The sequence below is a fragment of the Zonotrichia albicollis genome, chromosome 28 (genome assembly GCF_047830755.1).
Source record: "Zonotrichia albicollis isolate bZonAlb1 chromosome 28, bZonAlb1.hap1, whole genome shotgun sequence".
Lineage (NCBI taxonomy): Eukaryota > Metazoa > Chordata > Aves > Passeriformes > Passerellidae > Zonotrichia > Zonotrichia albicollis.
Genome location: NC_133846.1, coordinates 4,700,099 through 4,712,102, shown reverse-complemented (window position 1 = coordinate 4,712,102; position 12,004 = coordinate 4,700,099). Strand labels below are relative to the sequence as shown.

General features: G+C 59.1%; 1 protein-coding gene across 16 annotated transcripts in view; it reads left to right on the top strand.

The window, feature by feature from the left end:
- The window catches only part of SOX13 (SRY-box transcription factor 13), a 46,770-nt gene that overhangs the window by 33,561 nt on the left and 1,205 nt on the right, over nt 1-12,004 (top strand). For 8 of the 16 annotated variants that reach the window (XM_074528287.1, XM_074528280.1, XM_074528278.1 and 5 more), the window contains exons 2-14: nt 2,298-2,499; nt 3,316-3,421; nt 3,575-3,661; nt 4,039-4,211; nt 4,754-4,822; nt 4,914-5,028; nt 5,723-5,805; nt 6,472-6,631; nt 7,613-7,722; nt 7,818-7,914; nt 7,996-8,139; nt 8,895-9,111; nt 10,454-11,981. In XM_074528287.1, coding sequence (XP_074384388.1) covers nt 2,298-2,499; nt 3,316-3,421; nt 3,575-3,661; nt 4,039-4,211; nt 4,754-4,822; nt 4,914-5,028; nt 5,723-5,805; nt 6,472-6,631; nt 7,613-7,722; nt 7,818-7,914; nt 7,996-8,139; nt 8,895-9,111; nt 10,454-10,727 — 1,837 coding nt within the window. In that variant the 3' untranslated portion in view covers nt 10,728-11,981. The remainder of the gene's footprint in view (nt 1-2,297; nt 2,500-3,315; nt 3,422-3,574; nt 3,662-4,038; nt 4,212-4,753; nt 4,823-4,913; nt 5,029-5,722; nt 5,806-6,471; nt 6,632-7,612; nt 7,723-7,817; nt 7,915-7,995; nt 8,140-8,894; nt 9,112-10,453; nt 11,982-12,004) is intronic. The other 8 variants (XM_074528285.1, XM_074528288.1, XM_074528282.1 and 5 more) reach the window with 3 other exon arrangements.

Sequence of the window (12,004 nt, the reverse complement as noted above, 5' to 3'; positions counted from 1 at the left end):
CCGGTGATGGATTTTGGGGGCCAAGGTGAGCCGGGGCAGGAAGGGGCGCCGCAGGATGCGGCAGCCCCCGGGCAATGCGGGGCCGGGAGGAAACCCGGCGGGTTTGTTCGGCGGAGGGCGAGGGAACCGAGATTAAAAAAAGGCCCGCTAAGATCAGAAAGGCTGGCGAGCACAGTGCCCTATTGTGGAGCTGTCACACTTCCCTTTACTTTATTGCTTTTGTCCAACACCCCATTGTTCCACTTCCTTTTGTCCCCTATTCACAGCCCTGGCTTTTCATTACCCAGCCGGCCTTGTTGTTTTCATTTCTTTTGTTTGAAGTTCCTGAGAGGAAGGTTTTATTTTCAGCCGTTTGATTAATTCGCAGCTTGAGCCGGGCTTTGTTTGTTATGTAATTGCTGCCCCCAAGCCGGGCGGCCCAGCTCAGCCCTCCCCACCCCGCTTTGCACCCCCAAACTGCCTTTAGGGGCTCCTGAAGGGGGTCTGGAAGGGGAGAGGGTGCTGGGTTTGGGGTGGCAGCCCTCAGACAGGTGCTGTCCCCATTGCAGGGCACTTCCTCAACCCAGCTCCCGATTCTGGGATAAATCCCTTCCTTAGCTGCCTCCTTTTCCCATTATTCCCGCTGAAAGGCGAGGACAATGCTTGTCCCCGTTCTTGCTGTGTGGTGTGAGGCTTGGTGGCCACCGAAGCCAAATCCCCATGGGCACGGCCCCGTGGGCACCACCGATCCTGGCGCTCGCTCTTGACAGCCCTGGCACACGGAGTGAGGAGTGGGACACATTTTTTGGGGACAAACCCCATGGAATGCCAGTGCCTGGGGTCCTCTACAGCCCGTTCCCTATAAAACTCATCGTCATTCCTGCAGTGTCTGTCCAGCAGCATGGGGATTGGGATGGGGATTGGCACCCAAAGGGGTTTGTGGGGTCAGGGAGAGCCATTTCTGGGGTCAGCCCCTTGTCCTGGCAGGGCATTGGTGGTGCTATGCCAGGGACTCCTGGAGGAACCATTCTGGTGTCTAGTCCCAATCCCATTCCATGGCAGGAACTCCCAGAGGGGCTGTTCTGGTGGTCAGTCCTGGTCCCAGGTCCCTCCTGTGCTGAGGACTCCTAGAGGAACCATTCTGGTGCCAGTCCCAATCCCATTCCATGGCAGGAACTCCCACAGGAGCTGTTCTGGTGGTCAGTCCTGGTCCCAGGTCCCTCCTGTGCTGAGGACTCCCAGAGGAACCATTCTGGTGCCAGTTCCAATCCCATTCCATGGCAGGAACTCCCACAGGAGCCATTTTGGTGGCCAGTCCTGGTCCCATCTCATTCCAAGGATTCCTGGAGGAGCAGTTTTAGTGGCCAGTCCTGGTCCCAGGTCCATCCCATGGCTGGGGATTCCTGGAGGAACCATTCTGGTGGCCAGTCCCAGGTCCATCTCATGGCAGGGACTCCCACAGGAGCCATTCTGCTGCCCACTCCTGGTCCTACATCCATTCCGTGCCAGGGACTCCTGGAGGAGCCGTTCTGGTGCCGTCCCAGCCATTGTTGGGCAGAGCCAGGATTTCCCCTTCCCGTTGGATCGGGAAACCCGCGGCTGCTCCGATGGCTTTCTAGGCATGGCACCTGGAGCTGTGAGGGGCCCCTGGGGTGCTGGTCCCTGTCACCCTGAGCCTGGGCTTGCTGGATGTGCCATGAAGGTCCCTCAAGTTGTCCCTCAGTTCCAATCTCTGGAATCTCTGAGTTGCCTTTAGGAATTTATCCCTCCATCCCAGGGTGTGAAGGGTTGGTTTTCCCAAGGATTGAGCCCCAAAAACCTGGAGAATTGGGAACAAGAGGTGCCAGAGTGTGAAGGGTTGGGTTCCCTGAGGGTTGAGCCCCAAAACCCTGGAAAAGTGGAAACAAGAGCTTCCAGGGTGTGAAGGGTTGTTTTCTCTGAGGTTTGAGCCCCAAAAACCTGGAAAACCAGGTAGAAGAGCTCCCAGGGTGTGAAGGGTTGGGTTCCCCAAGGATTGACCTTCAAAAATCCAGAAAAATGAGAACAAGAGCTCCCAGGGTGTGAAGGGTCAGTTTCTCTGAGGACTGAGCCTCAAAACCCTGGAGAACCAGCAACAAGAGCTCCCAGGGTGTGAAGGGTCGGTTCCTCTGAGGTTTGAGCCCCAAAAACCTGGAGAACCAGGAACAAGAACTCCGCTTTGCCCACGGCAAACCCCAGGGACGCTGTCCTTGCACCGTGGGGCACCCCAGTGTGGCACCAGGCTGGGAGAGGGGTGCCCACACTCAGGGGTGCCCAGGTGACATCCCTGCTGTCCCCAGGATGTCCATGAGGAGCCCCATCTCTCCACCCCCAGAGCTGGATGGAGCGGGCACCATGGTGAACTGCGCCGTCAAGACCGAGGAGAAGAAGGAGGGCGGCCCTGAAACCCCCCCGGGGGCTGCCCCCAGCGCTGACCCCCGGCCCCAGGACCCCCCAGGACCCCCTCCCAAGGATGGCACCGACCCCCAGGCCCTGCCACAGGTGGGTGTGACAATTTGGGGGTGCTACCTCCAGCCCAGCTCCAGACCCTCCATCCCATGGAAGAGGTGGTGGCTGCTCCTCCACGTGGTTTTTCCTCATCCCGAGGAATTAACACTAAAATTTGAGGCTCTCCCAAGGCTTTTTTGCTGCTTTTTTGAGTCTAAAAACCTGGAAAAGTGAGAACAAGAGCTCCCAGGGTGTGAAGGGTTGGGTTCCCTGAGGATTGAGCCCCAAAGACCTGGAAAACCGGGAACAAGATGTCCCAGGGTGTGAAGGGTTGGTTTCCCCAAGGATTGAGCCCCCAAGACCCAGAAAATCAGGAACAAGAGCTCCCAGGCTGTGAAAGGTTGGGATCCTTGAGGACTGAGCCCCAAAAACCTGGAAAATTGGGAACGAGAGCTCCCAGGGCGTGAAGGGTTGGTTTCTCTGAGGATTGAACTCCAAAAACCTGGAAAATCGGGAACGAGAGCTCAGCTTTGTCCATGGCAAACCTTGGGCTGCTCTGGGCTCATCCCTGGGCTTTGAGGGCTTCACCTTCAAAGTGGAATCCCCAACAACCCTCTCCAGGTGTTCCCCATCCCTTCAGCCTCCCTTTCCCATTGTCCTGGGGTTTTCCCTCTCCCTGCTCTGCCCTCAGAGGGGAGAGGAGCTCAGGAGACGATGGGAGAAAATTCCAGCATTTCCATGACGCTCTCTAGGTGGGATTCAGGGAATGTGCCTGGCAGGGCGTGCTCCAGCTCCCAGCATCCCACCAGACAGGGATGTCCCATGCTGGGGGTGTCCCTGGGGGTGGCAGTGACATTCTGTGTCCCTCAGGAATCCTGCTCTCCCTCCGGGGATGTCCCCGAGCCCCGGCGCTCTGCCTTCGAGCCGGCCGGGAGCGGCCAGGAGAAGCTGGACTTCAACAGGAACCTGAAGGAAGGTGGGAAAGGTTCCCAAGGGATCCCTTCCCTGCCCCTTGGGGTTTCCCAAAGAGCTGTGGGATGGATGGGGCCATGCTGCAGAGGCTTGGGATGTGCTCATGTGGTTGTGCTCTCCTCCCTGTCCCTGTCCTTGTCCCTGTCCCTGTCCCCAGTGATGCCAACCATCGAGAAGCTGCTGGCCAGTGACTGGAAGGAGCGGCTGCTGGGCCAGAATGTGGCTGAATCCAAGGAAGTGAAAGGTGGGATCCACCTCCACCCAGCTCTGTCCTCCATCCCAGCTGGGAGCACCAAAGCAGGAGGGGAAATGTCCACATTTTGTAGGGATTTGCCCATTTTTAATTGGTTTTTTTTGGAGCATCTTTGCATAGGTGGGTGGGGTTCAGCATGTAGGGATCTTTCCATTTCTCCCAAATCTGCATTCCCTGGTCAATGGTGGCTCTGCTCTTGTGGTTTTAGGACTTCTCTACCTCGCATTTCCCACCCCAAAATCTTCAATCTCCCCAGTGAAAGGAAATGGGAATTACACTCCTTAACCAAAACCACCTCCATCCCACCTTGTGCTTGACCCTCTCCCCACCCCCTGACCCTCATCCAGTCGGGTTTTTTTTACCCCCAGGAACGCAGGAGAGCCTGGCAGAGAAGGAGCTGCAGCTGCTGGTGATGATCAACCAGCTGTCCACGCTGCGGGACCAGCTGCTGACGGCGCACTCGGAGCAGAAGAACATGGCCACCATGCTCTTCGAGAAGCAGCAGCAGCAGATGGAGCTGGCACGGCAGCAGCAGGAGCAGGTGGGGACTGTCACCCCTCCGGGGTCCCTTTGGGATCAGCGTGTGGGGATCTTCCCATTCTTCCCCAGTCTGACATTCCCTGCTCTGGTGGCTTTAGGACTTTTCTGCCTCGCATTTCACACCCCAAAGTCTTCGATCTCCCCGGTTAGAGGAGCAGATCCCTTTGGGATCGTGGGACCATGAGCGGCTTTGGGGTCCCATTTTGTGTTCCCATCCCAAAGCCCTCGGTGCTGGGAGGACCAAGGGTGGATGGAGGTGGGGGTTGAGCTCCTCAAGATGGACAAACCACCCCAGGTGCCTCCTCCTGCCTGTGCTCACCTGCTCCTTGAACACCTTGGGTTTTCCTCTCCCAAGGGCAGGGGTGACACCGCTGTCACACCTGGGATGTGACACACAGTCCTTGTGTCCCTCGAGGTGGCTCAGCCCCTCTTCCTGCCCTTCCCATGGTGCTGGGGACCCCCTGCCACCCTTTTTCTGTGGTGCTGGCTGGGTTCTGCCAGGTCCTGTCCTTGATGTCACCAATGCCACTGTCCCCTCCCCAGATCGCCAAGCAGCAGCAGCAGCTCATCCAGCAGCAGCACAAGATCAACCTCCTCCAGCAGCAGATCCAGGTAAAGGCAGGGGACACCTCTGTCCCTGTGACCGCAGCCGTGTCCTGCTGTGCCCTGCAGCGCTGATCTGGTGTCCCTGTGTCCCCTCCAGCAGGTCAACATGCCCTACGTGATGATCCCCGCCTTCACCCCCGGCCACCAGCCCCTGCCGGTGACGCCTGAGTCCCAGCTGGCACTGCCCATCCAGCCCATCCCCTGCAAACCGGGTGAGTCGAGGCTGGCCCAGCCCTGGGGAGTGGCCTTGTCCCCCAAACGTGTCCCTGATGTCCCCAAGCACCGTCCCTGTTGTCCCCAAGTGCTGTCCCCCAGCCATGTCCCTGTTGTCCCCACGTGCTGTCCCTGCTGTCCCCCAGCCATGTCCCTGATGTCCCCAAGCACTGTCCCTGTTGTCCCCCAGCCGTGTCCCTGCTGTCCCCCAGCCGTGTCCCTGCTGTCCCCAAACATGTCCCTGCTGTCCCCCAGCCGTGTCCCTGCTATCCCCAGCCGTGTCCCTGCTGTCCCCCAGCAGTGTCCCTGCTATCCCCAGCCGTGTCCCTGATGTCCCCAAGCACTCTCCCTGCTGTCCCCCAGCGCTGTCCCTGCTGTCCCCCAGCTGTGTCCCTGCTGTCCCCAAGCACTCTCCCTGCTGTCCCCAAGCTCTGTCCCTGCTGTCCCCCAGCCGTGTCCCTGCTGTCCCCAAGCACTGTCCCTGATGTCCCCCAGCCATGTCCCTGTTGTCCCCAAGCTCTGTCCCTGCTGTCCCCCAGCCGTGTCCCTGCTGTCCCCAAGCTCTGTCCCTGTTGTCCCCAAGCGCTGTCCCTGCTGTCCCCCAGCTGTGTCCCTGCTGTCCCCAAGCGCTGTCCCTGCTGTCCCCCAGCTGTGTCCCTGCTGTCCCCAAGCTCTGTCCCTCTGCTCCCGCAGTGGATTACCCGGTGCAGCTCCTGCACAGCCCCCCTCCTGCCACGCTCAAGAGACCCGCGGGCCCGGGACACCTCCAGATGCAGGTATGGCCCCAAAAACCCCCAAAATCCTGGTACAGCCCCCTAAAACCCTGATACAACAACAAAAACTGTGGGACAGTCCCCCAAAACCCTTCTACACCCCCCCAAAACCCCAAAAACCCTGGGACAGCCCACCAAACCCTGGTGTAACCCAAAAAACCCTGGTGCAGACCCTCAAAAACCTTCTACAGCCCCCCAAACCCCGGCACAGCTCCAAACACCCCAAAAAATCTGGTACAGCCCCCAAAAACCCTGCTACAGCTCTCCAAACCTTGGTACAGTCCCAAAACCTTGGGACAGCCCCCCAAACCCTGGTACAGACCCCCAAAAACCCTGGTACAACCCCAAAACCCCCCTTAAACTGCTGGTACAGCCCCAAAATCCCCTTCAACTACTGGTACTGCCCCAAAAACCCTGGTAGATCCCCAAAGACCCCAAAAACCCTGGTGCACCTCCAAAAACCCCAAAAATCCTGGTAGAGCCCCAAAATCCCCTTCAACTACTGGTACTGCCCCAAAAACCCTGGTAGATCCCCAAAGACCCCAAAAACCCTGGTGCACCTCCAAAAACCCCAAAAATCCTGGTAGAGCCCCCCAAAACCCCTCCAAACTCTGCACTGGGGCTCTGGGGACGGCTCCTCACCCTCCATCCCTCCCTCCTCCTCCTCAGGAGACCTCGCAGCCGCTGAACCTGACGGCCAAGCCCAAGGGCTCGGAGCTGCCCAGCGCCTCCAGCTCTCCCAGTTTGAAGATGAGCGGCTGCCAGGCGCTGCCGCCGAGCCACGGGGCCAGCAGGGAGCTGCAGAGCAGCCCCTCCAACCTCCCGCTGGGTGGGGACACGAGGGACAGCCCTGCCAGCCTGCGCTGTGCCACCAACCCCCGGGGCACGGCTGGGACGGGCAGGGTGGGGTCAGTGGGGTGGGGTGACCAATGGCATTGATGGGTGCCCATAGGGGTGGGTTGAGTGGTCAGTGAGGTGACCACTGGCACTGATGGGTGCCCATAGGGGTGGGTTGAGTGGTCAGTGAGGTGACCACTGGCACTAACAGGTGCCTATGGGGGTCAGTGGGGTGACCACTGGCACTGATGGGTGCCCATAGGGGTGGGTTGAGTGGTCAGTGGGGGGGTGACCAATGGCACTGACAGGGGGTGGGTTGAGTGGTCAGCAGATCGACCACTGGCACTGATAGGTGGCCATGGGGGTGGGTGCTGTGAGTGGTCAGTGGAGTGACCATTGGCACTGACGGGTGACCATAGGAGTGGACACTGAGTGGTCAGTGAGGTGACCACTGGCACTAACAGATGCCTATGGGGGTCAGTGGGGTGACCATTGGCACTGATGGGTGCCCATAGGGGTGGGTTGAGTGGTCAGTGGGGTGACCACTGGCACTGATGGTTGCCCTTAGGGGTGCGTGCTATGAGTGACCAGTGAGGTGACCAATGGTACTGACAGGTGCACTTAGGGATGGGTGCTATGAGTGGTCAGCGGAGTGACCAATGGCATGGATGGGTGCCCATAGGGGTGGGTTGAGTGGTCAGCAGAGTGGTCACAGGTTCCTGTAGGGGTCAGTGCTGTGAGTGGTCAGTGGAATGACCAATGGCACTGATGGGTACCAATGGGTGGGGGTGATGTGTGAGTGGTCAGCAGTGGTCAGTGGAGTGACCACTGGCACTGACAGGTGCCCATAGGGGTGGGTGCTATGAGTGACCAGTGAGGTGACCACTGGCACTGACAGGTGCCCATAGGGGTGCGTGCTGTGAGTGGTCAGTGGGGTGACCACTGGCACTAACAGATGCCCGTGTCCTGCCAGGATTCCTGGGAGAGGGCGATGCCATCACCAAAGCCATCCATGACGCTCGGCAGCTGCTGCACGGCCACGGCGCCGCCATGGAGGGGTCACTGAACAGCCCCTACCGCAAGGTGAGGGTCACTCCGTGCGGTCACCGTCCCTCTGCCACCCCAGTGTCACAGCTGTCCCCAGGCTGGGGCTGGCTCCTGACCCCTCTGTCCTGCAGGAGCCCGTTGGGATCGACTCCTCCCCGGTGAAGGAGCGGATGGAGGAGACCCCCGGCCACCGGCTGGACGAGGCTCTGCTGAGCTGCGAGATGGACGGTGAGGGTGGCCAGAGCACGGTGGTGACCCCAGGGTGGCTCTGTCCTGTGGCTCCTGCCCTCATCCCACGTGTCCCCGCAGGCTCCCGGCACTTCCCGGAGTCCAGGAACAACAACCACATCAAGCGGCCCATGAACGCCTTCATGGTGTGGGCCAAGGACGAGCGCAGGAAGATCCTGCAGGCCTTCCCAGACATGCACAACTCCAGCATCAGCAAGATCCTGGGTGAGATCCTGGGGCAGGATCTCCTCTGCAGCCCCTGGAGGGATGGGAATGAGATCCAGGGACAGGGGATCCACTCTGCATCTCCATGGAGGGATGGGAATGAGATCCAGGGACAGGATCCCCTCTTCAAACTCTGGAGGGATGGGAATGGGAGATCTGGGAATGGGGGATCCTTTCTGCAGCCCCTGGAGGGATGGTAATGAGATCCTGGGGCAGGGGATCTATTCTGCATCTCCGTAGAGGGATGGGAATTAAATCCTGGGGCAGGATGTCCTCTACAGCCCCTGGAGGGATGGGAATGTGGTCCTGGGACAGGAGATTCCCCCCTGAAAGAATGGGAATGAGATCCTGGGGTAGGACCCCCTCTGCATCACCTGGAGGGATGGGAATGAGATCCAGGAACAGGGGATTCCCTCTGCATCCCCTGGAGGGTTTGGAAGATGATCTTGAGACAGGGGATGTGCTCTGCATCTCCCTGGAGGGAGGGGATGAATCCCAGGAGGGAAGGTCAGGGAATGAGGAGATGAATCCCTGGAAATGCCCAGGGAAATTCAGGGATGCAGTTCCCAATATTCCAGCAGAACCAGCGGCTCCCACCAGCACCGCTGTAAATCCAGGCGCCATTCCCACAACAACACCATTAATTAACACCATTAATTAACCAACCAACAGCACCAACCAACCTCGGGATGGGTTCACCCCGCTCTCCTCACTCAGGCAGGCTGTGAGGACGCTCTCCTCCTTTCCCCACGCAGGATCCCGCTGGAAATCCATGTCCAACCAGGAGAAGCAGCCCTACTACGAGGAGCAGGCGCGGCTGAGCCGGCAGCACCTGGAGAAGTACCCGGACTACAAATACAAACCGCGGCCCAAGCGCACCTGCATCGTGGAGGGCAAGCGGCTGCGCGTGGGCGAGTACAAGGCGCTGATGAGGAACCGGCGCCAGGACGCCAGGCAGGGCTACTTGATAGGGTAATTGATAAGGGGATTGATAAGGGGAGTGGTAACAGGGGTTGGTAATGGGGCATTGGTAAGGGGGAATTGGTAATGGGGGATTGGTAAGGGGGGATTGATAAGTGGGGTAAAGGGGGAATTGATGAGGAACTGGTGACAGGACACCAGGCAGGGTTACTTGGTAGGGGGATTGATGAAAGGGGATTGGTGAGGGGGGATTGATGAGGGGGGGATTGGTAAAGGGTGATTGATAAAGGAACCTGTGCCAGGACACTAGGCAGGGCTACTTGATAGGGTAATTGATAAGGGGATTGATAAGGGGAGTGGTAACAGGGGTTGGTAATGGGGCATTGGTAAGGGGGAATTGGTAATGGGGGATTGGTAAGGGGGGATTGATAAGTGGGGTTAATAAGGCGGGATTGGTAAAGGTTGAATTGATGAGGAACTGGTGACAGGACACCAGGCAGGGTTACTTGATAGGGTAATTGATAAGGGGGATTGATGAAAGGGGATTGGTGAGGGGGGGGATTGGTAAAGGGTGATTGATAAGGGGGGATTGGTAAAGGGGATTGATAAGGAACCTGTGCCAGGACACTAGGCAGGGCTACTTGATAGGGTAATTGATAAGGGGATTGATAAGGGGAGTGGTAACAGAGGTTGGTAATGGGGGATTGATAAGGGAGATTGACAAGGGGGAATGAGGAATGGGGGATTGGTCAAGGAGATGGTTAAGGAGGGATTGATAAAGGGGATTGGTAACAGAGATTGGTAATGGGGATTGGTAAAGTGGGATTGAGAAGGGGAGATTGATAAAGGGGGATTGGTAAGGGGGAATTGGTAAGGAGGATTAATAACACGGATTGGTAGTGGGGATTGGTAAGGGGGGATTGATGAGGAACCCGTGCCTGGACACCAGGCAGGGCTACTTGATAGGGTAATTGATAAGGGGGGATTGTTAAAGGGAGATTGATAAGGGGATTGATAACATGGATTGGTAATGGGCATTGGTAAGGAGAATTGGTAAAGGGGAATTGATAAAGGGGATTGATAAGGGGGAATTGGTAAAGGGGGATTGATAAGGGGTGATTGGTAATGGGAATTGGTAAGGGAGGATTGATAAGGGGGAATTGATAAGGGACACCCTATGTGCCCCACCCCATGGGCTCAGAGAGGTTGGTGCTGGGGTGGGGGCTCATCTGGTGACATGGGTGTGTGCCCAGCTGGTGACATGGGTGGGGCCTCACCTGGTGCCCGTGGGGTTGGTGCCCACGCACCCCACACATAATTCCCCCCTCGGGGTGACCAAGGGAAGCCCCCTGAGCCCTGCCTGCCCCTCTGACACCCACCCCATGTCCCGCAGGCCGCAGGGCAGCCAGGTGCCCCCCAGCTCCTCGGACGTGCTGTACCCGCGGCCGGTGGGCGTGCAGCTGCCCCCTCCCCTGCTGGAGCATTACCTGCCCCGCGGCGTGGACCCCACCATGCCCGTCATCGTCAACACCCGCAGCCTCAAGGACGGCGACGCCGGGGACGACGGGCACTCGGTGCCCGAGGGGGACATGTACCGCTACAGCGAGGACGAGGACTCGGAGGGCGAGGACAAGAGCGACGGCGAGCTGGTGGTGCTGACGGACTGAGGGGACACAGGGGGACAGTGGCAGGGCTGGCTGACACCTCTGGGTGTGTCCTGGTGTGGTGCCATGTGGCCACACAGAGCTGCCCACCTGGGATTTTGGGTGGCAAGGACTGGCTTGGCCTTGCTTTGGTGGCACGTGGAGCTGAGGCCCGCGAGCCTGGAGATCTGGTGACACTGTGGCTGCTGCGCTGTCACCCCTGAGGGGACGTGAGGCTCTCGGGCTGCAGGGAACCCCCAGAGCATCTCCAGCCCTGCAGCACCTGTGGGTCATGGAGAGCCTCACCTGCTGCACTGCTGGGCACGGGATGGGGACACAGAATGGGGACAGAGAATGGGGACACAGGATAGGACACAGGACAGGGACATGGGATGGTGATACAAGACAGGGACACAGGACAGGGACACAGGACGGGGACACAGGACAGGCACATGGGATGGGGACACAGGACAGGGACACAGGATGGCGACACAGGATGAGGACACAGGACAGGGACATGGGAGGAGGACACAGGACAGGGACACACTGGTCCCTCCTCTATCCTGGTGTGACCTCCCCTCGGCTTTTCCCGCTCGCTCTTTGGCTCCTGCCAGCGAATTCCCACCGAGCCAATTTTAGCTCCAGCCTGGCCCCAGCTCCAGCCAAGGGCTCCTCAGGGCTCTTTGTGCTGCCGGCAGCTCTGGCCCAGTTTGGGAATAAAGCAGGGGCTGTTCCTGCCCTGCCAGCCCTCCCTCGGGGGGGACGTGCCCGCCTGTGCTCGGGCACCTGGCACTGCAGCCTGGGCTGCACCTGAGCCCTGAGGGGTGAGAGGGAGGGACAAGGAACGGCTGTGAGGGAAAGGAGTGATGAGAAAAAATGAGCTTGGTGTGGTCAGAGCCTGCTCCGGGGGCTGGGGTGTGGCTGGGCAGGGGGGTGTCCAGGTGAGAGTTGGGGGTGTCCAGGTTCAGGTGAGTGGCAGTGCCCAGGTGAGTAGCAGTGTCCAGGTGTGTGTGCCATGCTCAGGTGTGTGGCAGTGCCCAGGTGAGTGTGCCATGTCCCTTTGTGCATACAGAGTGTGCCCAGGTGTGTGTGCCATGTCAAGGTGAGTGCAGTGTTCCTTTGTGTGGCAGCGTCCAGGTGTATGCCATGTCCAGGTGTGTGGCAGTGCCCAGGTGTGTGTGCCGTGCCCAGGTGTGTGCCGTGTCCCTCTGTGTGCCGTGCCCAGGTGTGTGTGCCCAGGTGTATGGCAGTGCCCAGGTGTGTGTGTGCCATGCCCAGGTGTGTCTGCCCAGGTGTGTGTG